The sequence below is a fragment of the Morone saxatilis genome, unplaced genomic scaffold, assembly GCF_004916995.1.
Source record: "Morone saxatilis isolate NCDOM2014 unplaced genomic scaffold, NCSU_SB_2.0 Contig19, whole genome shotgun sequence".
Lineage (NCBI taxonomy): Eukaryota > Metazoa > Chordata > Actinopteri > Moronidae > Morone > Morone saxatilis.
In genome coordinates, this window is record NW_023339751.1 from 14,390,722 (window position 1) to 14,415,086 (window position 24,365).

Here is a 24,365-nt window from a genome sequence, read left to right on the forward strand (position 1 = left end):
AGAGAGAGAGAGAGAGATTGAGAGGGGACTGGGAGGGCGAGAAGCAGCAGAGGGGATTTGGCGTGTGTCCTCTCTCCAGCGTGAAAGACTGTGAGATGCTCAGCGCTTTGTTTACTCACCACTGGAGAGTTAGATAGACCCCCTCTCTTCTTCTTTTACCCAACTACTCACTTCTTTCTTCCCACCATCCCTGTTTTCTGATGTGCACGGCATCGACCGGACAGCGGAAGGAACTGTAATATCTCTAATGCTTGCATTTGTTGGTGTGCTTAGATTTTTTTTTACTTTGTTACGTGAGCCAATGGCACCTTGCTCTTTCCTCTGAGTGGGATGGATTCCTGTAAGGTTAAGATAAGGACAGATCTAACGGACTGACTGACTGAGTAGATGACTGGTTGGCTGTTCCGCTGCTTGGCTGGCTGGCCACTCTGAGCTCAGGTTTCACTCCTCTTCACTTAGAGAAGAGAAGGGGGAAGTAAGTGAACATGGCTGTGGAAGAGGGTGCTGTCTTCCTTACACAAGTGAGTAGTGCTAATTTTTGGGATTTATGCACAAATTCTTATTTTTATTTTTTAATTCTGAAAACTTAGATTTGTGTTGTGATTTGGTCTTATCGTGAAACAAATGCAAGAGGTTATTGGCCATCTCAGAGGAGGATGTTGTGAATTCGGAGGTGAACCAATAGAAGGACCTAGTCAGTCCTGTATCATTCATTGTGACTGCATGGGTGTTTGGGTGTGTATAAACATGGAAAGCTGATCTGCTATAGTCAGATGTAAAGCATATGTTTGTCTGCAGGGTAAGGAGTTTTTCAGCACACATCAGGGAGTTGCATGTTCATGTTGTCTGTATACAGTAGAGGTATGTATACATTATTGAGCAAGTTGGATGCTTTTTCTTTTAAAGGAATAGTTTGACATTTGGGGAAATTTAATTTAATTTAATTTATTCAGACACATATTTAACAAACAAGATGTACTGTAAACTTTAGGACAGAGCCAAGCTAGCTATTTCCTCACTTATAATTTTTATGCTAAGCTAAGCTAACCATCTTCTGGGTTCAGTTTCATACTTAGAATAGAGGCAGTACGTATCAAATGAAAACATTAATATTACCCTATAGGGAATTATGACCTCAAACTGTTTGCTAACAAGTTTCATCTTACCATCTTAAAATGTGATAATATGTCAATGTTGTATACATTTGTATAAAATAAGTTTGTAGGAAAAAATAAAAGAATCCACGCCAGGGTGGAGGAGGGTGAGGGGGACGATTCTCATTTACATATTGACATTGATTTGGTCGACGTACAACCAAGTGCTGGGGTCCTTCCTATGGCCCCTCATTCTCTTTTCAAACAGCTTGTTTCAACTGCCCTCAAATGTCCCAAAGAGAAACTCTACTACAGTAGATATAGTGAGAGCAGTAAAGCTTTGTTTCAGTGGAGAATGCTGTGAGAAACATTTATTTATTATAATATACAGAAGTGATATACTGACTTGTTCATTAATTCATTTGTTTACTTACTCATGCTGGCCTTTCGGAGGCATGACACATTGTACTACTTGTTTCCTCTTTGCAGTACTCCTTAAATATTTGGTGCTTTCCATTAGCGACACTACTACAACTACTACTAATGTGTTGATGCACTGTGCAGAGAACATCTTGTGCATTTGAAATATGAGAAGGTTCTAAAATGCAAAGACTCCGCTTATAGATTACCATTCATTCATTTGCCAATAACATGCTTTACATTCATATTCCTTAAAGCTTTAGTAATGATTTTCGGTTGTGCACATGTTGACAGTGAAATGGGGGCATTAATTCCTCAATAGCTTTGCTATGGGGGAAAGACAGAAATCAGAATGAAGATGAGGGACTAAGCAGGCCAGAAGATTTGGGAGGTTTGAGAGAAACGGATGTGGTGATTGGTGGGGTGAGGTCCTTTGGCACCAGTGGGTGTTGTGGTGGTGGAGCCTTGTCTGTTTTGTGCTGTCAGTAGAGAAAGGGATAAAGTGAAACAATACAGCCACTGCTGGTCTGGCTCCCCTCTTCTAAGCTCACTTAGTTCACGCACATCATCAACATGCCCTTTGTGTCTAAGTTTGTGTGTACATATTTTTACCTGCGTGTATTTTTAGTCAACACAGTGCACAGCCAACATGTATGTGGGGTGATGTATCTTATATTTGGATAAAGTGCAAAATGCTGCACGAGTTTCTGTTTGCTTACATACCCGGTGCAGACTGCCAAACTGACATCATCGCAGTCTGGCTGCCTGGGATATCAGTCTTTATACTATCTAAATATCCTCTATCCATCTAGGCTATCACTGTGCTGATGTCATGAGGAGAAGAAGTGCCAAGTACAGATTCAGCAGAAATGAAAACAAATGCTCTGCAGCTCCAAAACCTCATAAATCTGGATCTGACTGTCCAGCCTCAGATGGTGACAGACACTGTGTCCCAGTTTCATACTGCATACTACTTGTATGTGTTACATTGTATTTTGGAGTTAGTATACAGGAGATCAGTATTCTTTATCAATGAATCCTAAGAGGAAATGATACAATACATGCATGATTGGACATCAAACTGCGACTTTGGAATTCTACTGCCTATTAAACAAAAGAGAAATCAAATTAATAATATATATATATATATATATTTTTGTTGTTGTTGTCCAAAATCTTTCTGGAGCTGTGTCATCACTGCTGTCACAATTTATGTAAGTGTTTTGCAGCTGCAAGTAGCGCCTTCATTTCCTTTGTCCAAGTCATTGTGGGAAAATCATCAACAGCACACCTAAAAATCAAGTGTGTGTTTTTTTGTATGCTGTCTCTCATGAGTATGTTTAATTTAGTCACTTGTTATATACCCCAAACTTTATAAGAGTCTTTCCTTAAGCTACGCAAAAAGACCAGATGGCTACCATTTAAATGGTAAAAGTAGCCAAGGAGGTTTTACAAGTGCATATTTTTTCAGCAAAATCAGTATCATAATGCTTGACCATTGATAGTGTAGACTTGTTACAATTGTTGTTATTCTGCGTCAGTGTATTTAACAGCCAATAAGTAACAAGGTATTGCAGTTCAAATGTCATTTATTTCACCATTACATAGTTCCAATACATAGTTCACCAGAAAACATGACAAATTAAGGGGATATCCCTTGAGTGGGGTATTTAAAACTTTTAAATATCAATGTCGCTATCTGCCTCAAACATATTAGTTAGACTGAGCTTAATGGGTTGTTCATTGTTCAATATTTTGATTGAATAGTCTCTAACTACAAGAAACAGAGGTGCAGTGATCTAATCAAACCTACATTTCACATTAACTGGAAATACTAAGGCTCCGCTGTTCCAATGTAGCATTTCAGTTTTTCCTCTCTCTTTTGAAGAGTGTCTGCAGACACCAGTCCATGACCAGAGGGCATTTTTAATTAGAACTGAGATGGTTAATTGTCGTTTTTACAGCGACTTACCCAGAAATTAGCTGCATTTTTGACTTTGTAAGGCTGTTATTGGGAATGAAATAATTCTCAGCTTTTCCAGTTATTACTTGTGTCAGATTTCTCTCTCTCTCTCTCTCTCTCTCTCTCTCTCTCCCTTCAATCTAACATTAAATTAATGCTTTCCTTCAGGCTTAACCTAGTCTTTAATGGCCCCATTTTCTTTGAACCTCTGATCTGTGGAGGCTTAATGATATTTCTCTTACTAATCTCTCGCTCCGTCCTGTGTAATGCTTCATTCACAATGACTTGAAGACCCCTCATGTCGGACATAGATGGGATGTGGATGGAGGGTTGGACATGTTGGTCACTGGTTTTTCACTGCAGGCATTAAGGGATAAACTGACGAGAGCAATGAATGTGATTTATGGATGAAGACTACTTAATCTGTTGACACTTAAGCGCGAGCAAATGCAGAAGACGGAGCAAAGAGCGCTGCATGATATTTAATAGATCACAGCAAAATAGTAACCTTTGAAAAAAACATGTAAACTTTAAAAATGCTCTTAGACATCCATATTTTTAGAGATGTACTGTCTATTTCCAAACTGAGAGCATGTGTGTTAATATTTCATCGTTTTGTTATGTAGTAGCATATCTGCCAATACAAACCAACCAATAGTCTTCTATTAAATATCTGCATTGAACGATTAAAAGAAGAGCACAAGGCTAAAGTATTCCATATCATGTCTGACTTACATAATATTTGATGGTGTAAATCACCGAGCAGTTGTCATGCATCCTGCCTCTCCACAACAGTGTGACCTGCGTATTTCCATGTCAGAGGTTTTAGAGCGGTCAAGCATTGGGTGACACCCAACAAAGCCGAAGAGTAGTGGGTCACACAGGCATGCTACTCACAGCATGGCACACACATGCCGGTTATGTAAGAAACAGGACAACTGTTGGTATTTGTACCAGCATGCAGACACGCACACAGACGCTCACACACATGCTGCACAGATATTTTATTATATGGAGGGAGTTTGACTCATTGGGAGGGAATAAGCTGTTTTTCAGTCATTTCAAGTGTTGTAAAAGTCAAGTAACGTTGTTTATAATGCATATTTAAAACCTGCAAATGTTTACCCTAGTGCACTACCAAACAGGTTAGAAAATGCAATAAGATTAATACAAGTAAATAATACAAAAGAAATAACTAAGAAGAAGTCTTAAAATGTACAAGTTACTGTAAACGCTGTACAACATTGAACAAGTGTATGAAGGTTCTTTTGGGGGAATGACGACATGGTCTCGCTCCGTTTGTATATTGTTTTTATTCCACTTGTAAACAATTGTCACTAAGAATCATGTTGATACCTGCAATATGTAGACGTAGAAGTATTGTAGAAAAAGTGCAGGGAGTTTACTTCAGTGACGGTGTTGAGGTGTGACACTGACAGATAGCTGGCGGAGAGTGCCTGCTGGCTGGGTTTAGACTGGATAGGAGCCAAAGTGTTTCTAACAGGTCATCATGAAGGACGCTGAGTCTTCATCTCAATGTCCATGACTAACAGCTAGAAGACATCAGTCTGGTACTCTAGTGGTCTGTGTCAGAGTTTAAAGTGGGCTCGTACTTACCGGTATTCAGTACCAGCACATCTACATTTTTACTTTTTGGTGTACCGTGACTGTTTATTGTGCTCCAGCACTTCTCACAAGCTGCTCGAACTCTTCTCTGCCCTTCTCCATATCAAGTTCTCTGGGCAATTCATAATGGCCCTAAATAAACTGCATTACCTAGGGGGCACTACAGGATGCTCACCTGTTCCCGTTCTCGGATCTGTTACATTAACAATAATGTTATGATACCACACGATGATACAACAGAGCTTTAAAAGCCAATTTAAAGCCAGTGTGGATAGCCTGAGGGACAAGTGGACGTAGAGCACGGTGATGCAGAGGTGCTTCATTTGTGTGACACACTAAAAGTAGAGAGAGGAGAAAGTATCCAGGGATTTCGCCGGGAATAGGAGAATTAAGGGCATCCCAGCCTGATGACTTCATTGCACCAGACAGTAAAGCTGGTGTACATAGTCAATTATTGTTTTTTTTATTTATTAATAATTTAAATGGTTGTTCCCTTAGTTAAATAAATATATGTTGTGAAAATCAGCAATGTCTCCTAGTATCTTTTCTTCACTGCAGAAATTAGAATGTAATACTTGCTGATATTGGCCGAAACACTCACTAATATGTGAATAAGGGGAGCACTGGCACTATATGTGAAAATTAAAACTGTTTAGGTCTTTTCTTCTGGTCGACATCCAGAATAATAGAAACACAACACAATCTAGTACACAAGCAGATGAGTTATGATGCTGAGGCGGTTCATTTGTTTATCCACACTGTCCCTAAAAACATTTTGTAGTTGACAGGAGATTCAGGCCAATGCATTGGGTATTCATGAGTTTTCACAGTTAGTTGTCTGTTTCACTGTACAGTGCAGCTGTGCCCATTCTGATTTGTAGTCTTCTGAAGCTTCGGTCTTAATACATAATCTTAAGCTGCTATGATACCTCTTTAAACTTTTTACACTTTGATAATGTTACTTCTCTTAATGACAGCTGTATATTTGTTGCAATGTTCTTGGCCCATATTGGTGCAGGCTCAGGCTCTGTGCCAGTGACACAGTCTGTTGTATCTGACTTTTCTCAAGGCCACGAGAACAGAAATATAATTAGTGGTTCAGTGCTATCATACAGTTCTCCGGGGATTGGGGTTATGGAAAGAGGAAGAAGACATTTCTAGATGTTGGCTGATTGGCTGCAGAGATATCAGCTTTAGCTTAATGGACTCTTGTAATCAGGAAATGACTTGGTTTCCAGTTAACACTGCTTCATCTGCCATTATTTTGTTTGTGTTGCATGTGCGCACACACAGACACAAATATTTTCCTCTCACAGTTTTAAACATCCTATCAGTGGAACAATCTGATGCTGGATGTCTTGTTCACTCACATTTTGGCTTTGGGTCAGATCCCTCTATGTTCGTCAGAGTTATTTCTGGAAAAGCGCGGCGGAGGGGGAGGTGGAGAGTACAATGTTGGATAACCGTCCGCTCGTACCGTTTGGCCCTGCAGAGTTTATCCTAAGTGTCTCTGGACGCGAGGCTAAATTTAGCAGGTCTGGGCTTTTGATAATTCAGGGGAATTTGGTTTTTGAGCCTCTATTATGAAGCAGCATATCACAGCTTCTCTCGCTCCAGCTCTCAGCAGCTCCAGTGCTGAGTTTTACAAAATGCTCTTTGCGAGGGCTGCTGCGAAGAAGGAACACAAAAAGTGCAGAGCTTGCTGTGTGTCATTTTATGTCAAAACCAATGTCCTAGGAGCTTACATGAACACAAAAAAACAGAACCTCCCTCTCTTCTGTCTCCAGCTCTTTTTCTTTGTCTTCTCTCATCCTTCTTTCGATCTCTCCCCCTCCCCTTCTCTTCCTCTCACACACACTCACATACACATGCACATCACATTTGTTATAGGGGCAAAAACATGCTTGCCTCATCATTTTATTTTGGTGTGCAAAGACCTATTTCTGTAGTGAAATAAAGGACAGCCCAGCAGAATAGAGAATGCAGTGCTTCTCGTAGCACAGCGACATATAGACTCCTAACTGCCATACTGGTGGATTCAGAGGAGATCTCTGTGGAAGGGAAGAGGTCTCCGTGGCAGCTGTGAGGACCACCCGGTCATCGAACTTCCTACGTTTGGGAATGAGAGACATTTGGATTTAACAAAGCTGGAATGACAGTCCTTTGGGGATCTGATGGTTGACGGAGGATGACGATAATAACTGTTGGGATGTTATGCTGTGGCTCTCTCGTGGATTTACTTTTTGAGATGTTTGGGCTTTAGCCTTGCCTTGATTTAAGACACCCGTGGATTTCACTATACTGATTTTAGTGGGACAATGGATCTACTGCATATGTGGATATTGGCATTGTTTTTCCCCTGTTAAGATGTTTTTTGGATGTCTGAGAAATTATGACAGAGTTCTACCTGGTACAGTACAATGTTTGCATTTATGTGTGCTTTTGTTCTCCTGTGTCTGATTTGATGCAGGTAAGCATGTGGCCAGAGTCTGACCTGACGTACTCACCTCCTCTCTCTTTTTCTCTCTTTCTCGTCTGCTTCTCTTTCTCTCTTTCGCTCTTCTCCTCTCCAGTCTGACAGTAATGCCAGTTACCTGCGAGCTGCCCGGGCAGGGAACCTTGAAAAGGTCCTTGATTACCTCAAGTCTGGGGTTGAGATTAACATTTGCAATCAGGTACGTTTTCTAAGACTATTAAGACTGTAAGAAATCCTCCTTCAGGTTAAAGAAGAATATCAAGTAATTTTTTTCCTACACACATAAACATGCTTACACCCTACTGCTGCGTCTGCCCAATTTTAAATTGGGGGCTCAAGGGCTCATGTTTTCTGACCTTAACCCATTCGCTCAGCACAAGTAAGCATTTATCACATAGTATTACCTAGCGCATGACGTACTCCAACTCCACTAAATATGTTTCTTTCTCAGAATGGTCTGAACGCTCTCCATCTAGCCTCCAAGGAGGGGCATGTAGAGGTTGTTGCTGAGCTCCTGAAGCTCGAAGCCGCCGTGGATGCAGCCACAAAGGTAAGGCCCAGCCCATCACCTATGGCAGCTCAGCTGATGTTATGGAGGACTATATTTGGATGCAGCACAAAACACTGGCTGTACTGTAGGATTGAATGCAGCGACAGTACGAGTACTGTAAGTGTGCAGCCTTTGTTAGGGTTTATTATTAGATCAATTTTTAATGATCCCTGTGGGATTGCCGCTGGAAAAAGTGAGAGTATTAAGCAGGACATAATAAAATATATATATCAGAATGAAGCAAATGGAGTTCAACAGCAGAATGCATTAATTGGAAATATATGTAATAAAGAGCAAGGTGGGCAAAAATTATCAGCAGCACAATATGATATCATATGATACATCAGGGGAGGGTCTTTTCCTTTGAAGCATCTTTACTCTGATGCTAAAATGAGTTGAAAACATTATCTAGATTGAGCCCAGAAGGCTTTCACTCCCATTTAATCGTCTCGTTCAGCCTCTCTGCCACAGGCCACGTGCCTAGTGCTGACATAAACACAGGACACAATGAAATATTCAAGATCAGGGAGAAAATCTCCCCAATTAAAGCCTCTCTCTATTGTGACCCCTGAGGATGCTGGGGGATTAGTTTGAGATCTTGGGAATCCACTGCCTGTGCCCTAATGGCTATAAATTTCTATTTTATGCAGCCGATGGAGACAATCAGAGTGGCAGTGCTATTGAGGATACCTAGATTTAGTAACACAGAATGTTTCATTTAGGCTGTGTGGGTGCTTAATGCTAAAATTAATTGTGTATCCGCCCCTAACGTTGTGCTGTTCTTCTTGTGGGAGAATTAAGAAGAAGAGGCCTTGTCCTCAGTTCATTAGCCCCTTAGCAGCTCCATAACAAAAAGATCTTGATTTAACTTCGTTATCATTTTTGGGGCTGTTCTTTGTGATGTTTTACTGGATTGCTTTATGTTTGTGAAGCTTTTGATGTTTGAACCAGTCAGAGTAGACTTTACGCACACAAAGTTCTTAGTTGTGGTGTTCATGGTGGAACCCTATCTGCTAGAATAACTAATAATTGGTTTTGCCAAATACATTTGAGGGAGATTATGTTCAGTGGCAATGTTTTTCCTGCGGTTTTGTACTGCACAGAAGTTGTACAGAGGCGGTCAGGGTTAGTTGGTGGGCGTGCCAAGCAGGACTTTATGTCTTGCTGGGTTATATCTCGTACTCAAGTCACTGTTGACTTTTTAAATATTTAACCAATACCACAATTTATGTCATCCCTTAAAGAGGACTTCCAATTTTACACATCAAAGGTTACCAGATCTCTGTAACCCGCTCCTTATTTCTACTTGGTGCTAGCGGCTTGAGGCTACATTAGAAGCAACACACAAAAATGTCAGACCAAACTGCCAGCGGTTAAGTGGCTTTTGTAATTTAAAAACAGTGCTGAACAGATATTGTTGGGGTGAAAATATTGTTGTCAGTGAACGAAAGAGGTTTAACGGTCTCTTCGTCTTTCTCTTTTCAGTTTTCAAAAAATTACAATAAAGTTGAATCAGTACTGCTCTCAACAAAAGCTGAACCGTTAAAGCTTCACAAATGTAGTATTCTGTGTACTGCAGAGAGGTATTGCATTATATTACAGTGGTGATCATGACAGGTCAGATGAGTACCGCTTTCCAAAGAAACTATAGTGCAGTAAAGTGTCTATGGGAACAAATCAATATTAATTTTAGTGTGTCTGCACAGTGTGCCCTAAGTGTCAATAATAAAGCATTAGCGAGTCAGTCATGATAAAGTAACAGTATTTCATTTTATGATTCAGATTATAAACTGATAGTAGGAGTGGCTTTACTGTTTTGTATTCCGGAGAAGCCTTGAGGCTCAGAAAAGCACACAAACTGTCTTCAGCTACATTATATACCAAACAGTCTTGTCTGTCTCTTTATTAATCTGCCTCGTGCCTCAGCAGGCAATGTTATCTGATTTCGTTGCTACAGTATACAGTACATGTGACAGATGATCGCTATTGTGCAACAGCACTTGTCGCAAATAACAGAGCCCAGTATCACGCGGCCAGCAGAGCGGCTGGGGGTCGACTCTGCCTTCACAAGGACCTGTACAGGCTCATAAAAAGCCTCCTGTAGTTTTATTTATGGCCGAGGCTCAGTGCGAGATCATTTATGTGTGGGACGTGGGGCATCGGAAGTGACACATTGTTGGCAGTACAAGCAGGGGGATGCCAGAGCTGGAACACCAACGGTACACAAGTTTGGTTGACGCGAGGGGGATTCACTGGGGCACATGGATATATACAGACTACAGTGGCAAACACACACACACACACACACACACACAGTGGAACAGGTGGGGCAGAGCTTAACACACATTCTTGTGGTTGTTCCATGTAATCCAGAAAGGAAACACTGCTCTGCACATAGCCTCACTGGCTGGCCAAACGGAAGTCGTCAAAGAGCTGGTCACTAATGGAGCCAATGTCAACGCACAATCTCAGGTGGGATATAGTCAACATGTTCACACATACACACACATGCAATGTCAAAATGAAAGTAAGGTACTGTCAGTCTATAGTACATTTAGGACCTGAGACAACTTAAATGTAATTACTGTGCTGTGATGCACACATTTGCTTGGATGATACTGTATCATGAAGTCACTGACATTGAGGGAATCACTCAGTGGAAAGATCCTCTCTGACAGAATATGGCATCATGCCAACTAGGCCTCTGCCTCTCCGGGATACTGCTGTCCTTGCATTTTACGTTTAACTCTATCAGATCAAGGTGAGAGGAAAGACTTATGAGAGGGTCTTATCAAACCCTTAAACAGCCAGTAGAGATGTCACAGCAACACAAAAGTCTTACTGACTTTACCTAAATGTTTTGTTTTTTCTTCATCTAATAGTAAAAGTGTCATCATTTAAGGAATATTGGGACATTTTCCTTTACATTCAGTGTTTTGTGATGTGGTTTAAAGGTCAATCTTAACCTGTTTTAATATGTTTGTAAATATGTGTTTTGGTCCATGTTGTGTGCAGAATGGCTTCACTCCTCTGTACATGGCAGCCCAGGAGAATCACCTCGAGGTGGTACGGTTCCTTCTGGAGAACAACGCCAGCCAGAGTATGGCCACTGAGGTACTGTACAAGCATGTGTGTTTTTTATTTATTTTATTATCAATTTTGATTTATTGTTTGTGTGTGCTCATACGTGTATGTGTGCCAGTCCTGTGTCCACCTCTCTTCAGTCATACCGTTACAGTATGTCACCATGCATTTTCTCTGCCTCAGTCATGTATGGTCTTTACATCTGTTGTACTAACCACCTTCATCTCCTCTCCTCCTGTTCCCTTCCTCCTGTTATCATCCCGACCCCACTCACTCTGCATCTGCCTGTGTCTCCGTCTGTTTCTTCATCTCTCTGTCCTGTCTTTATTTTCCTGTCTCTGTCTCTCTCTTGTCCTTCCTGTCTCACATCCCCCCCCTCCCTCCCTTGCTCCCCTTCTCTTCATGAGGGACTAAGCAGAGCTTCATTGATTGGTAGTGTATGGTGGTGGAGGCAGAGTGACCTTGAGTGGGTCACAGATGAGGTCTGCTCCGCTCGCTGCCTCCGCTCCACGGCTGCTGCTGCTCTTACTGCTCTGATTTACGTTGCTCAGCCCGTAGAACCCATACACACACCTACTTACCAGTCACCCCACATATACACACACCAGCACGTGCACATACGGAGATAAATAGCTGATGGGGCTAATGGAATACCCCAGCCAGTCTGCAGTCCGCTGGTTTACATCTATCTAACATGGGCTACAGGGTAGAACATGGAAGCCCTTCAAGACATGCATCCAAATACCCGTAGAATAGCTTTGCACATGTGCACACAGATCCAGTACTCATGTAAATATGCATGTACACAAAAACATCTGCGCACACACACACACACACACACACACACACACACACATTCAAACTTACAGTATGCAGTAACACACTGCTGTGACAGGGAGCTTTCAGCTAAATTATGCATCATAAGGGTGGTGTGTGTAGGAGATAGATGTGAATCTTTTTCACCCCATCCTCTCATTATGTAACTTACATTAGTTTCCCATATGGTTAGGAGGCTTGGGACATGTACAGTAACCTCTACATCAGTTTGACACATGGGCTGTTAGGTTATGATTTACTATCCTAAATGCTCCAAGCAACTCTGTTTCTGTTTTTAGTGTCCAGGCGATTGTTTTTCTCCATAGCTCCCTAAAGAACCACATGAAACAGAAACAAGAGATTTCATAATGGCTACATAAATATAAAAAAGTTACAATGATAAGGTAATGTCCGACTTCAATTTAGCTTTTTTTGTTACATTTTCTTGACACTTTATGGATCACTGAATCAAGTTTTATGTAGTTCTCAGACTAAAGAGGATTTGTCTTTTAAAAGGAAAAGAAAAGCCTTTCATTGGATCGTTAAAAACACATGCATTATAGCTTTTTAAAAAATTCTACAGGACTCAGGGCTCTTGCATTGCTTACCTCTATCCCTGCAGCAAAATAATAATTCAGCCAAATATAATATATGATCTCACCATCATTACCTGCTCCAAATCTGTAGGTGTGACTGGGTGGATGATATGAGCATATCATCCATCCAGAAATGCATCGCAGCGCCCATCCAGCTCCAATGACTCCTCTCTCCTCCTCATACACAGGATGGCTTCACCCCTCTGGCGGTGGCCCTCCAGCAGGGCCATGACCAGGTGGTCTCCCTGCTGCTGGAGAACGATACAAAGGGCAAGGTACGCCTGCCTGCCCTGCACATCGCTGCCCGCAAGGACGACACCAAGGCCGCGGCCCTGCTCCTACAGAACGACCACAACGCAGACGTTGAGTCCAAGGTGAGTGACAACGCTGATAGAGCCAGTTTCTGGTGGTGGATCTTAAGTTGGTTGCTTTGTATTTTTTTTTGTATCTCTTTGATTCTTTTAATATTGATGCTTTTGTTTTGTTTTTTTGTCAGTTTTTGTTTTTTCTCTCCTCCTTTCTTGGTTGAATTTGCTTTTGATGCTCTTTTTTGGCAGAAAGGAGAAAGGAGCAGAAGTACATTTTTGTTTGTTTTAGTGCAAGTTTGTATAATATATTTCTCAAACCTAAAATTGTCTCTATACAAACGTTAAATAACACTGACTTCATGCCCAGAACTTTATGGCTGTAAATTATTTTGTACTGAGCTCTTCTCCCCTTTCCCTGCTCCTCCACTTCATATCGGTGGAAGCCCTTTTCTGTTTTTTGCTCACTAACTGCTTATTTTCTCCTCTTTTGGCTGACTCTGTAGATGATGGTGAATAGAACAACAGAGGTACACCTCTACTATGTACATTACGTAGTCTCTCCATTGCAGCTCATAAAAACTCTGAAAAAAAAGAACAACAAACACTTCAGTGCCCCTGACTTGATGCAGTAGTGTTTCTGCAGCCCTTTGTCACTTCCCCTTTCCCATTTTAACTCAATCTCATCTTCCTCTCCATCGCTTCATTCATGTAGTGTATATCTCTAGTCATAGAGAAAGTCAGAGCAATAGCGCATGGCTACTGATTTAGAAATTTCTGAGGCTGGAGGCTTGGGTATCACGGTTTTGCTTGGTTCTAATGGTTTCATGGTGTCCAAAGCTTAAGCTGCGGCTGTTATTTTTGGTAAATCCTTTGTGACTGTTGACAAATGTTGTCCTAATGTGTCCTGACACAGCCCTTCCATGAAACTGATTAACATGATAACCTGTGTTAGCATGAAAAGTGGTTATCATTCATTGAAAAGTTTGTCCATAACCTGCATGGTAACCAAATCCCCATTAAGCTGTAAAGGAACCCAGCCTTCTAGCAACAGAGTCTAGTCTAGTTAGTTTACTAGTCTACCCTCTATCAATGTTAATGCCTCTAATCCTCAACCTTTGCACCTAAAGCATTTTGCATGGGACCAAAGCTAAAATCTACCTCAACACTGCTTATATGGTTACAAGGACCCCTTCGTCACACCAAAGCCAGGCGGCCACCTTCTGTGTGTTCCTGTTTTGGTTGGCATTGTTTCTGGCTTTGGCAGGCTGGCCAGTTATCTGGTATGATTCATCCAAAAATGGCTTTGTTGATCTGAGGTTCCTGCATCGTGGTAAACAAATTTGCCCAATACTCTGATGGAAGATGGAAGAAAGTTATGGCAGATTCTGTAAACGGCATATGACATGACCCTAACCCTAACAAATTGTATGCACACCAATTAACTATAAAAAGACAGATTTTTGCAGTTCATTTAGATTTTTGGTTACCTTACTTTTCTAATATGATTTTAAGTATGAAAATAACTTTATTATGGATTATGGTTGGTATTTTTCAGACACCAGATATCAACAGAGTGGACACATGTGTGAGACACCTGCTCACCACTGGATTATTGGTTACTTGAAATTGAGATTCCAGTGATTAGATAGCTTAATGTGATATTCGTTTACTCATTGGACAGATTGTTTCCAGTGTCCCTCGGTTGCTTTGACAGCTGTTGCTCACTAAGCCAGGGGTTTTGCCAGGAAATTAGTTTTATTCAAGATGTTAACAAATGGACATTAGGTTAATGTGCAGGACAACTTTTGCTAAAAGTATCAGGATGTTGTAAATGAGATGATATACATTACAAGTACTTATGTCTAAATAACATCTGTCGAACTGGAGTTGTATATACCTATACAGTTTAACTTTACTTTGTGTGATAGTTTAATTAGTTATGTTTCAAAATCATGAAAACACATATAAGCTTGTATGGTATACTGAATCTAAAACCCCTCTAGTTGTCAGCATACCATTGGCCCCATGTTTGATGCTTCAATAAAAGGACTTTCTCTACCACTGAGAAGAAAGTCAGTGTAACAGTGAATAGTAAAGTGTGTCCTTGTCTGATGGAGTGTGACTGTATGTCAACCATTAGCCCTGTAGACTGCAATGAAGCCCAAGGTCTGTACTGAACAATGTGCTGAGTTTCACAGTCTGTAATGTAATGTCTGTGCTTGTCTGTTTGCATGTGTGTTGTATGGCTTTCTCCAACGCTCAGAGTGGTTTCACCCCCCTCCATATCGCGGCTCACTATGGCAACATTAACGTGGCCACGCTTCTGCTGAACAGAGGGGCTGCTGTGGACTTCATGGCTCGGGTGAGTTAATTCTGCCCTCTGCTGTTTTGGAGGGGTATTACCAGTATTTAAGGTAAACAAGGGTGGATATAATATTTATAATGCTACATATGTTTAAACAATTTCCTATTTTACACTATGCAGTGTGTACTCAGTTGCAGCACGTTTCACAGAAATGAATAATTGAGTCTCTTCCCTTTAATTATACAGTAAAGGAACTGAGAAGGCACCAATGTAAAATACAAGGGGAGATTTAAATACATCACTCCTTGAGAGGGAAGCTTCCTTCTTCCTATATTGGACATCATTATCATTTGTTTCAAGTGGTGGTTGGGACACAAATTCCCTAACCTAGTCCTTTAAATGAAGTATACAACAGTATAATTGTTACATCAGCTGATATGCCTCTCAGTTTTCATAATAGTTGTATCACATTACAAGGCTGCACTCTTATTTCAACTAATGTTTTGATATAATAAGCAGAGTAGGATTTCTATTTATTTAGTGTGGTATTTTCATTGTAATGCAAGAGTGGGTGCCATTAAAATGTGTTTGTTTCTTTATTAGACATTAGCTAACCAGAGTCAACAGTGGCCTGTAATTATATCAGCTAGTGTATGAAGGAGTGTTGGTGTTTGTTCTTCTTTTTGACACTGATTACAGGTTAGGTGCAAAGAGTCTGCTGCAGCAGCGAAGCTAGATGGGATTAAACAATGGAGCTGTTTTACATCTGTTTGGTTGATAATAAAAGACTATGTACACTTAATAAGGGGAGTGTAGGGTTTGCATTAGATCTGACCAATTATAAATAAATTACATTCTATTTACAGTTGACAAGATAATGAATGAACTTAGTTTCTTATTTAATAAACCATTACATTAAATTAACACCAATTTCCTCTTTTTCTTTTGTTTAGAATGACATCACGCCACTTCATGTGGCATCAAAAAGGGGCAACAGCAACATGGTCAAGTTGTTGCTGGACAGAGGGTCCAAAATTGATGCAAAGACCAAGGTGAGACTGTGGACCCAATTCTCCTCAGAAAAGACATTCAGAAATAAATGAATCGTGAGGCTGAATATTATGGTCTTTCGGAGGCTGATAGACCTAATATTCCATTCTGGTAGCACTGGATTTTGTAAAAAAAAAAAAAAAAAAATCTGTTTATCAGACTGACATTTCTGTTTTCCACAAACGTGTGAAAAACTTTTTACAAAAACATGTAAAAACTCCATAAAAAGTAAGTCTGTGGTGCTGCTGCCTCATCCGAGTTTGACTCTTTTCAGTATCTCAGTTTTGTTAGAATTATGTTTTTTTTATTCAGTGATTAACTAATTGTGGAACCAAATTCGTCTCTTCTTTCCCAGGATGGGCTGACACCTCTTCACTGTGGGGCGAGGAGTGGGCACGAGCAGGTGGTAGAAATCCTACTAGACCGAGGAGCTCCTTTCCTGTCCAAGACCAAGGTAGCTACTGGGACAATCAATTCAGGAGACGCTGCTTAGCTCAGAATAGGAAGGAAAGGTCACAAACACATTTTATTTTTGCTGTTATAAAATAGAATAAATCACATTTCACTTAAAACAGGTTACACATTGTTTATAACATTGTAATACAGATGTTTGTATAAACTAGCCTTCCTAACCACACAGAGCTATATGAAATCTGGACAATCAGGACAAGATAGCAGGTTGTTGTTGCTGTAGTGTTGTCGCATTGTCTCCATAACATGTGTGCGACCTCTCCAGAACAGCCTGTCTCCGCTGCGTAGCCCTACAGTTTGACCGCGCAGGACGACCAGTGTAACAAAATAGACATTGTTGTAATGACCTCGTTATAACAATGCTTCTGTAACCTTCTCAGCAACTTCCTTCACAGTCTTTCTGTGCAGCGCATTGGCCACGCCCTAACTTACTGTATCTGTCTGTCCATCTGTCTATGTGTCCGTCTGCGTGTGTGTTTGTCTCTCTCTCTCTTTGTCTTGCGCTCTCTCCCCCTCTCTCTCTTTTTCTTTCCCTCTCTCCCCCCACTATAGAACGGTCTGTCACCGCTCCACATGGCCACTCAGGGGGACCACCTGAACTGTGTCCAGCTCCTGCTCCAGCATGACGTGCCGGTGGACGACGTCACCAACGACTACCTGACGGCGCTGCACGTCGCTGCCCACTGTGGCCACTACAAGGTGGCCAAGCTCATCATGGACAAGAAGGCCAACCCGAACGCCAAGGCTCTGGTAGGGATGACAGGATGGGAGGGACACTTTATTTAACCAAGAGAAGTGCTTCACTGAGACTAAGAGTCTATTTTACAGGAGTGTCCTGGCCAAGAAAGCAGAAGCACAGTAAAAACATAAAATTTACAAAGAAACATAGACCACAAATTAATAAAACAGATCATAGAAAGAGAATAATCAAGTGTCAAGCAGATATGATAAGAAGGATCATATTTGAGGGCAGATACTAAACTAATTAATTATTTTAAGTTGCTAGTTGCAGAAAGACATTATTTTTAATGTTCAACATTTTTATATTGTATAATTTTCTGGAAAAAAGAAGTCTAAACATTCAGTCCCCTACAAAATATTGGCAAAAAGAAGATCCCATTCATAAAGAATAATGGAATAATTAATTAAATGAATAGAGGAAATGTGCAAAGATAATATAACTAGAGCGATAACTAAAGATAAGATAACTATTTTATCATTGCATTGTGGTTTTTGTAACAGAGTAACCAAAAGGCTTTTGCTGCACTGGTGTGGTAGTTTGAAAGGAAAATGAGAATAGGTTGTGATACTTAAGTGGTACAAAGTTCTACCTGAAAGTGACAAAACATTTTGAAGAAAAACAGAAGAGGAGAAAAACGGAGAACTGGCAGGTAGATGAGAGAAAAGGTTGTACCACATGTTGAATTTTGATGTCTAGATTTGAAACTGACACCAAGGGATAAAAAGGCACTTTCTAAGAATCAGGATTTGAGAAGAAGGAGAAGACTTGAGAGATAAAAGGTTTCTTCCTCACCCTTGTGGTTTGACACTGACATTTTCTGCACCACCCATTCATTTCCTGGCAGATCATTTTGCTTCCCCTTGTCAGCCTGATAAAAGAAGTCACACAATCACAGATGTGACTGTGGAGAGTTCACCCCTTACTGGAGTGGTATTGGGGTATGGGCTGAGATGTTGTTTCTTTCTTTCTGTGTGCAGAATGGTTTCACTCCGCTTCACATTGCCTGCAAGAAGAACAGAGTGAAAGTGATGGAGCTGCTGTTGAAACATGGAGCGTCTATCCAGGCTGTCACTGAGGTATCAGACTGGCCCACATTTACTCTTCTCTGCTTGACTCTACCTTTTAGCAAGTGATTTCTTTAAAGTGCACTGGCTTTTAAGTTTTCTGAGTGCTTGTCTTTGTTTGGACTTAATATTACTTCTTGACAGCTTTGCAAAGGTGTGATATTTATTGTTATGTTTGATAGTAATGATCATATGTGTTTCTCTACAGTCTGGCCTGACACCCATCCATGTGGCAGCCTTCATGGGCCACGAGAACATTGTCCATGCACTGACACATCATGGGGCATCCCCCAACACGACCAATGTTGTGAGTGGATCATTTGTAATGCACTGTTACATGTTAAAAGTATGTTTTGAAATATTAGTTTCTATTGATAATGTTCATATCTAACATTATTTCATATGAAAAGCTTCCTCTGACAATCTTTTCTGTGTGTCTTCCAGCGAGGTGAGACAGCTCTCCATATGGCAGCCAGAGCAGGCCAGGCAGACGTAGTCCGATACCTGCTCAAGAACGGAGCCAAGGTGGAGACCAAGTCCAAGGTTAGAACACTGAGCCCCATTATCAATCACTGTGTCGTGGAGGAAAAAACAAACAATGATAAAATACTGGGCCAAAAGTCACTTTCTCCTACTTTGCCGCAGGATGACCAGACAGCGTTACACATCTCCAGTCGGCTGGGGAAGGTCGACATCGTCCAACAGCTGCTGCAGTGCGGTGCCTCTGCCAACGCTGCCACCACCTCAGGCTACACCCCCCTTCACCTGGCTGCCCGCGAAGGACACCAAGATGTTGCTACCATGTTGCTGGAGAACGGAGCCTCACTCTCCTCCTCAACTAAGGTGGGTCTGATGAAGGATCTCTTAACCAGACCATATTCATTATTTCAGTGCCGTGTATCTCCACTAGTTGGCACCAGTCTCCTTTCCAACAGCCTCCATGGTATCTGTCTGATTGTGTTTATTAGTTTGTTGCTGCTGAAATATAATACAGCAGCTTTCGGCAGTCAGACTGCAAGCCATAACCCCCAATTCTTATGTAATGCTGAGATCTGATGTTTTTTGTATTTGGCTGTTGAAGTTATACTTTAAATAAAAAAATTGTGACCAGATAATATGAGGAAGATGAGGAATAAGAGAACCAAACTGTTTATTATGGCTTTGTGTGGCTGCTACTTCTGTACGGAGGTGGGTGTGGATGTAGAGTCAGAGCATTTACAATTTGACCCCTCGAGTTTTGCTTGTACAGAAGTGTCACCACAAACACCTCATCGCAGCTGAGTGACTCCCACCGGTGCAGAATTGTGATGAATGTCGATCTAAAGTGACACAAATTTTTGACACACAGGTCGGATTGCACTAAATCAGACCTGTGTAGCAGAACAATCCGATGTCTGCAGTGTGGATGTAGTTATTAGATCAATGAGGGTCAAACATATTAGGTTCTGTGACATAGTGGAGTTAATATATCGATCAATTCTACAGTGTTCAGGTCAGTGGTTGTAAGTGTGTTGGCCAAGTAATTTAAGACAATTCTTTCTACCTAAGGAGGACATGTATGCAGTCACACATTAACATTTGGTGGTTGTAGTTCTACATGTGACTAATTGCACAGATCAAGGTCAGAAAGAGATGTAGAGTAGTCTTTATGCAATTAGTTTGTGTATGTGTGTGATATGTTGCTGGGGGCTGTCTTTGAAGGTGACCTCTGTCAGTGGAACAGATTAATGAAGGGTAAACCCCATGGTGCCAGTGCTCTTTCTGTCTTCTGTCTCTCCTGTCTCTCTCTCTCTCTCTCTTGTTCTCTCTTCCTGTCTCTCCACAGCACACAACCACAACACACACACACACATGCACACCATCTTTTGGGAAATCTCCTGAGTCAGCTGTTCAAGAAAATTATGTCACACCAATCTAGGAACCGAGGAATTGGGGGATGGAAACCATGAATTGACCCATTTTTGATGTTTATGAAACAAATCTATTATACAAGTGTTTACGTTTTTTAAACTTGAAGCTAACATCTCTATCCAGCAACCTATCTTTTCTAAAATGATCCATTAATGTAAAAGCTGTATGAATACTGACTGCAACCAGTCACACAAATGAGGTCGTGTGTTTCAGAGCGTGGAATGGGAATCTGTGGGAGTCCCACATTCCTCTGGAAAATATGACCTAATGTCTTTAAATATCTTCACATACACACAGGAAGGAAGCCGAGATTAACATGATCACATTATACAATAGCCATTTATAGATCTGGAATACACGAGGAAATAAGGGCCTTTGGATTAGTCTCTCAGAGTATCACATACCTTAAAACAATCTAAGGTTCATGTGTTGCTATACCTAAATTAGTCATCCACTGTTAATAAGTCATCAAATAATGTAGTTAATTAAATTAATTCATAATAGTTAAAAATCAAGTTTGCCTTCCTCTACAACAGATATTTGAATAATAATATTATGTGTCAAATGTTATCCAAAGAAAAACCTTCATGTAAAAACATTGCCACTGACGGATATTTTTATTTTAGGATGAAACATAATGTTTTGAATGAACTTAAAGGGGCCTTGAATGGGTTGATAAGCATCTTAATTTTTCAGTTTGGGTAAAAACAGAATCTTTGTTACTGTAAGGCAATGTTTCATTAGTGCTACTACAGACCTTATGTGTACAAATCCTTTATTTCTCAAGTTTAAAAATGGAAACTGTAATTCAGACGGTTTCTTTGCAACTATGTGAGAAACTATGTTGTTATGAAGAAGAGCTTGCCCCCAGACCAGCAAGGGCTGACCTAAAACAACACAAATATTCACTTCCTGTTTTAATACCCATGTCTACTCTTCCTCTCTATACTCTACATGCTTTTCCATCTTTCCTGTTTTTACTTCATTTTGATGATGTATGTTATTTTGTGTTCAACAGAAAGGGTTCAGTCCCCTCCATGTGGCAGCAAAATATGGCAAGATGGAGGTGGCCAGTCTCCTCCTACAGAAGAGGGCTGCCCCCGATGCTGCTGGAAAGGTGAGATGTCTGAGAAAGCAGATATGCCTGGTATCTGGTAGGGAGTCAGTCTTAATCTTGACCAATATTTAAGGGCGTTTTCAGATGTATCGCTGTTGGGAAACATGAGCTGTCTGTGGAGGGAGGGGCCCAGCATAGAAATTACTCTACATATTAGGCAGGAAATGACACCCCTACACAGAGGAGAGAAAAATGAAGGCAGGAGGAGTATAAACTCAAATTTCTGCATCATTACAAGTAACCAGCATCAAGGTGTGTCAGGATCAGGAGTTTTAAAATAATCCTTCAAATAATTCCTGTAAACACACATTAAGAAACATGTTAAAAAAACAGCTAATAGGATTAAAAGTCTGTATGTAGAAGATAACTTATATAACAAAAAGTACAAAACACCAAGAAAGAAATTATACATAAGTTGTTTGGTTATCCTGAAGCTTTGTAAAGATTTTTAACTGTACATTAGACAGTCCGCTTTTCCAGTGAGATCCAGCCAACAAATCAGGAAGTCATTCAGATACTGTGACCATTTATCATTCTCTCTAAGTCTCTTTCTGTCGCCTGCCCTTATCCAACCTGTCTCTAAGAGAGTAAACAGAACCCTTTAGGAGTTGCATTTTCCAAGCTGCAGCTGGGCATAGGAGTGGTTGTGTGGAAGAGTGGCAGGTTCAGGACTGATCCTAGGACAACACAGCCAACAGATGCTTGTCCTGTTGCAAAAAACTTCTTGGTAGATTTGCTTATATTCAGCTGATGATATGCACTCATTCCACCTCCACATGCACCCTTGTGCAAACACGTTTGTATACACATGCACACACATATTGACACACTTACTTAGCACAGGCCTACTGGCACTGATTATGGTGTTAGCCAGTTGTGTGTGTGTGTGTGTGTGTGTGTGTGTGTGTGCGTGTGTGTCTGTGCCACCATCTGAGAGCATTTAAAATAATGGCAGTCAGGTATGATAATGAAGCTTCCACACTGCTTGGTGGTGCCGTGTTAAGACCAGTCTCATTGTGATGCTGAAGCTAAACACAAAGCAAAATCAGACTTTTATTGCAGTTTAATTTGACTAATTTTCTTTAGAGATTAGAAGAAGGAAAATTACTCTGTTTTTCTCACATTTTGACCAAAAAACATTTTCTCTCTATCTCACATATCTCTCGGACAGTTTTAACAACACATTGCAACAGCTTACGAGATAATCAGGATACATTCTGCACACTTTTTCGGACTCAATTCAAGTTTTTGTTAAATGCATGGGACATTCCAGTGGTTCAGTCAGCATCCTGGTGACTCAGGCCTGGTTGCTGAGTCTGGAGGGGATGTTAAGACCAAGACAATAACAACAACATGCTGTTACTGCTGCAGCACTCTAATACTGCTACTCCTCCTACAACTGCTGCTAGAAAAATAATTCTCACATCATCAGCTGTCCAATGAAAACCATTATGTCCAATTTTAGTGCTTTTACATTTTTTAAAACAAATATAGGATTAAAGGGGAACTCCGTTGATTTTACACATCAAGGTATGTTCACATATCTTGGGGAGTACCACAACTTACATGAAAAAAGTTGTTTAAACCCATTTGTGACCCCAGATGGAGCAGCATGAAGTCTAATAAAGTGCCTCAAGTGTATCACTTAAGTTAGCATCAGTTGGGTCTGAAGACTATCAGTTTGAAAACCCCAAAAATCAGTGTGTGTAGTCAGAAAGTAAAGTGATACCAGACCTCTGTGGTCCCCTCCTCATCTCTGCTGGAGGCTACATTAGCTGCTAGTAGCATAACACCCTTGAATCTACGACTAAACTGTCAGTGGTCGAGTTGCATTGTGGGTATTGTAGGCGCCATTGCTACAGTACAATGTTACATCAGTGGTGTAACTCTTTTAAGTCTTCCTTTATGGGTTGAGATTTTGTAGATACATTTCATTGGCCAGCGAAGACATGCTCATCACCAAGTCTTTTAATAATGTCCCCTTCCCCTAGCTTCTTCTTCTGTATATCAGCATGAAGTGGTTGCCTTAAACTCTCTCCTGTACTAACTATCTTCCATCAGTTTGTCCCTTCATGTCTTTACAATCTGTTGATTTTTTTTTTTTTCATTTTACTTTTTAACGTGTGTGTGTGTGTGTCAGTGCCTCTAACCTGTTGTGTGGCTGCATGCTTGTGTGTGTGTGTGTGTGTGTGTGTGTGTGTGGGTGCGTGGGTGTTGGTGTGGCTGTTTTAGAGCGGGCTAACTCCACTGCATGTAGCTGCTCACTACGATAATCAGAGAGTGGCACTGCTGCTGCTGGATCAGGGAGCTTCCCCACACGCTGCCGCCAAGGTATCCACACAAACACACATCAACTCTCAGACTACAATAAATTCTCCTGGTTTATGCCCTCAGTGCCATCTCAGACCATTAACAATGTTCTGTATGTATGAAGAGCTAATGCTCACCCATTTTCCCCCATTCCATCTTTTCTAGTCTTTGACGTTGTGAGTGAATGTGCAGCTTTTTCATTGAGCTCAGCGAAGTCTTTGAAATCACTCAGCCAGCTAGCTAAAGCTCATACTGTCAGCATATTGGGCTTGGTGGTTTACTGGATGCTATATTTTCATATTTCCCATAAAATAAAACTGGAGAGCACATGTGAATAGACTGGTTCTGTGTTGTACATGTTGTAAATTACTCCGGAGTCAGTCGCTACTTCAAACCAACCACTTTTTTGAAGTCTGTTCCAGAGCTTTAAATTGTGTGTGTTCCTAATAAAAAGCAAGCAAA

The 24,365-nt window shown here is 40.9% G+C and overlaps 1 protein-coding gene across 18 annotated transcripts in view; it reads left to right on the forward strand.

The window, feature by feature from the left end:
• ank3a (ankyrin 3a) overlaps positions 1–24,365 on the forward strand; it is a 120,345-nt gene that overhangs the window by 51,519 nt on the left and 44,461 nt on the right. For 14 of the 18 annotated variants that reach the window (XM_035663605.1, XM_035663623.1, XM_035663610.1 and 11 more), the window contains exons 2-16: positions 7,677–7,778; positions 8,031–8,129; positions 10,503–10,601; positions 11,145–11,243; positions 12,814–12,999; positions 15,197–15,295; positions 16,192–16,290; positions 16,644–16,742; positions 17,312–17,509; positions 18,479–18,577; positions 18,774–18,872; positions 19,010–19,108; positions 19,211–19,408; positions 21,495–21,593; positions 23,826–23,924. In XM_035663605.1, the coding sequence (XP_035519498.1) occupies positions 7,677–7,778; positions 8,031–8,129; positions 10,503–10,601; positions 11,145–11,243; positions 12,814–12,999; positions 15,197–15,295; positions 16,192–16,290; positions 16,644–16,742; positions 17,312–17,509; positions 18,479–18,577; positions 18,774–18,872; positions 19,010–19,108; positions 19,211–19,408; positions 21,495–21,593; positions 23,826–23,924 (1,773 nt within the window). Of the gene's footprint in view, positions 1–17; positions 522–7,191; positions 7,514–7,676; positions 7,779–8,030; positions 8,130–10,502; positions 10,602–11,144; positions 11,244–12,813; positions 13,000–15,196; positions 15,296–16,191; positions 16,291–16,643; positions 16,743–17,311; positions 17,510–18,478; positions 18,578–18,773; positions 18,873–19,009; positions 19,109–19,210; positions 19,409–21,494; positions 21,594–23,825; positions 23,925–24,365 lie in introns of those variants that run through there. The other 4 variants (XM_035663619.1, XM_035663622.1, XM_035663612.1 and 1 more) reach the window with 3 other exon arrangements.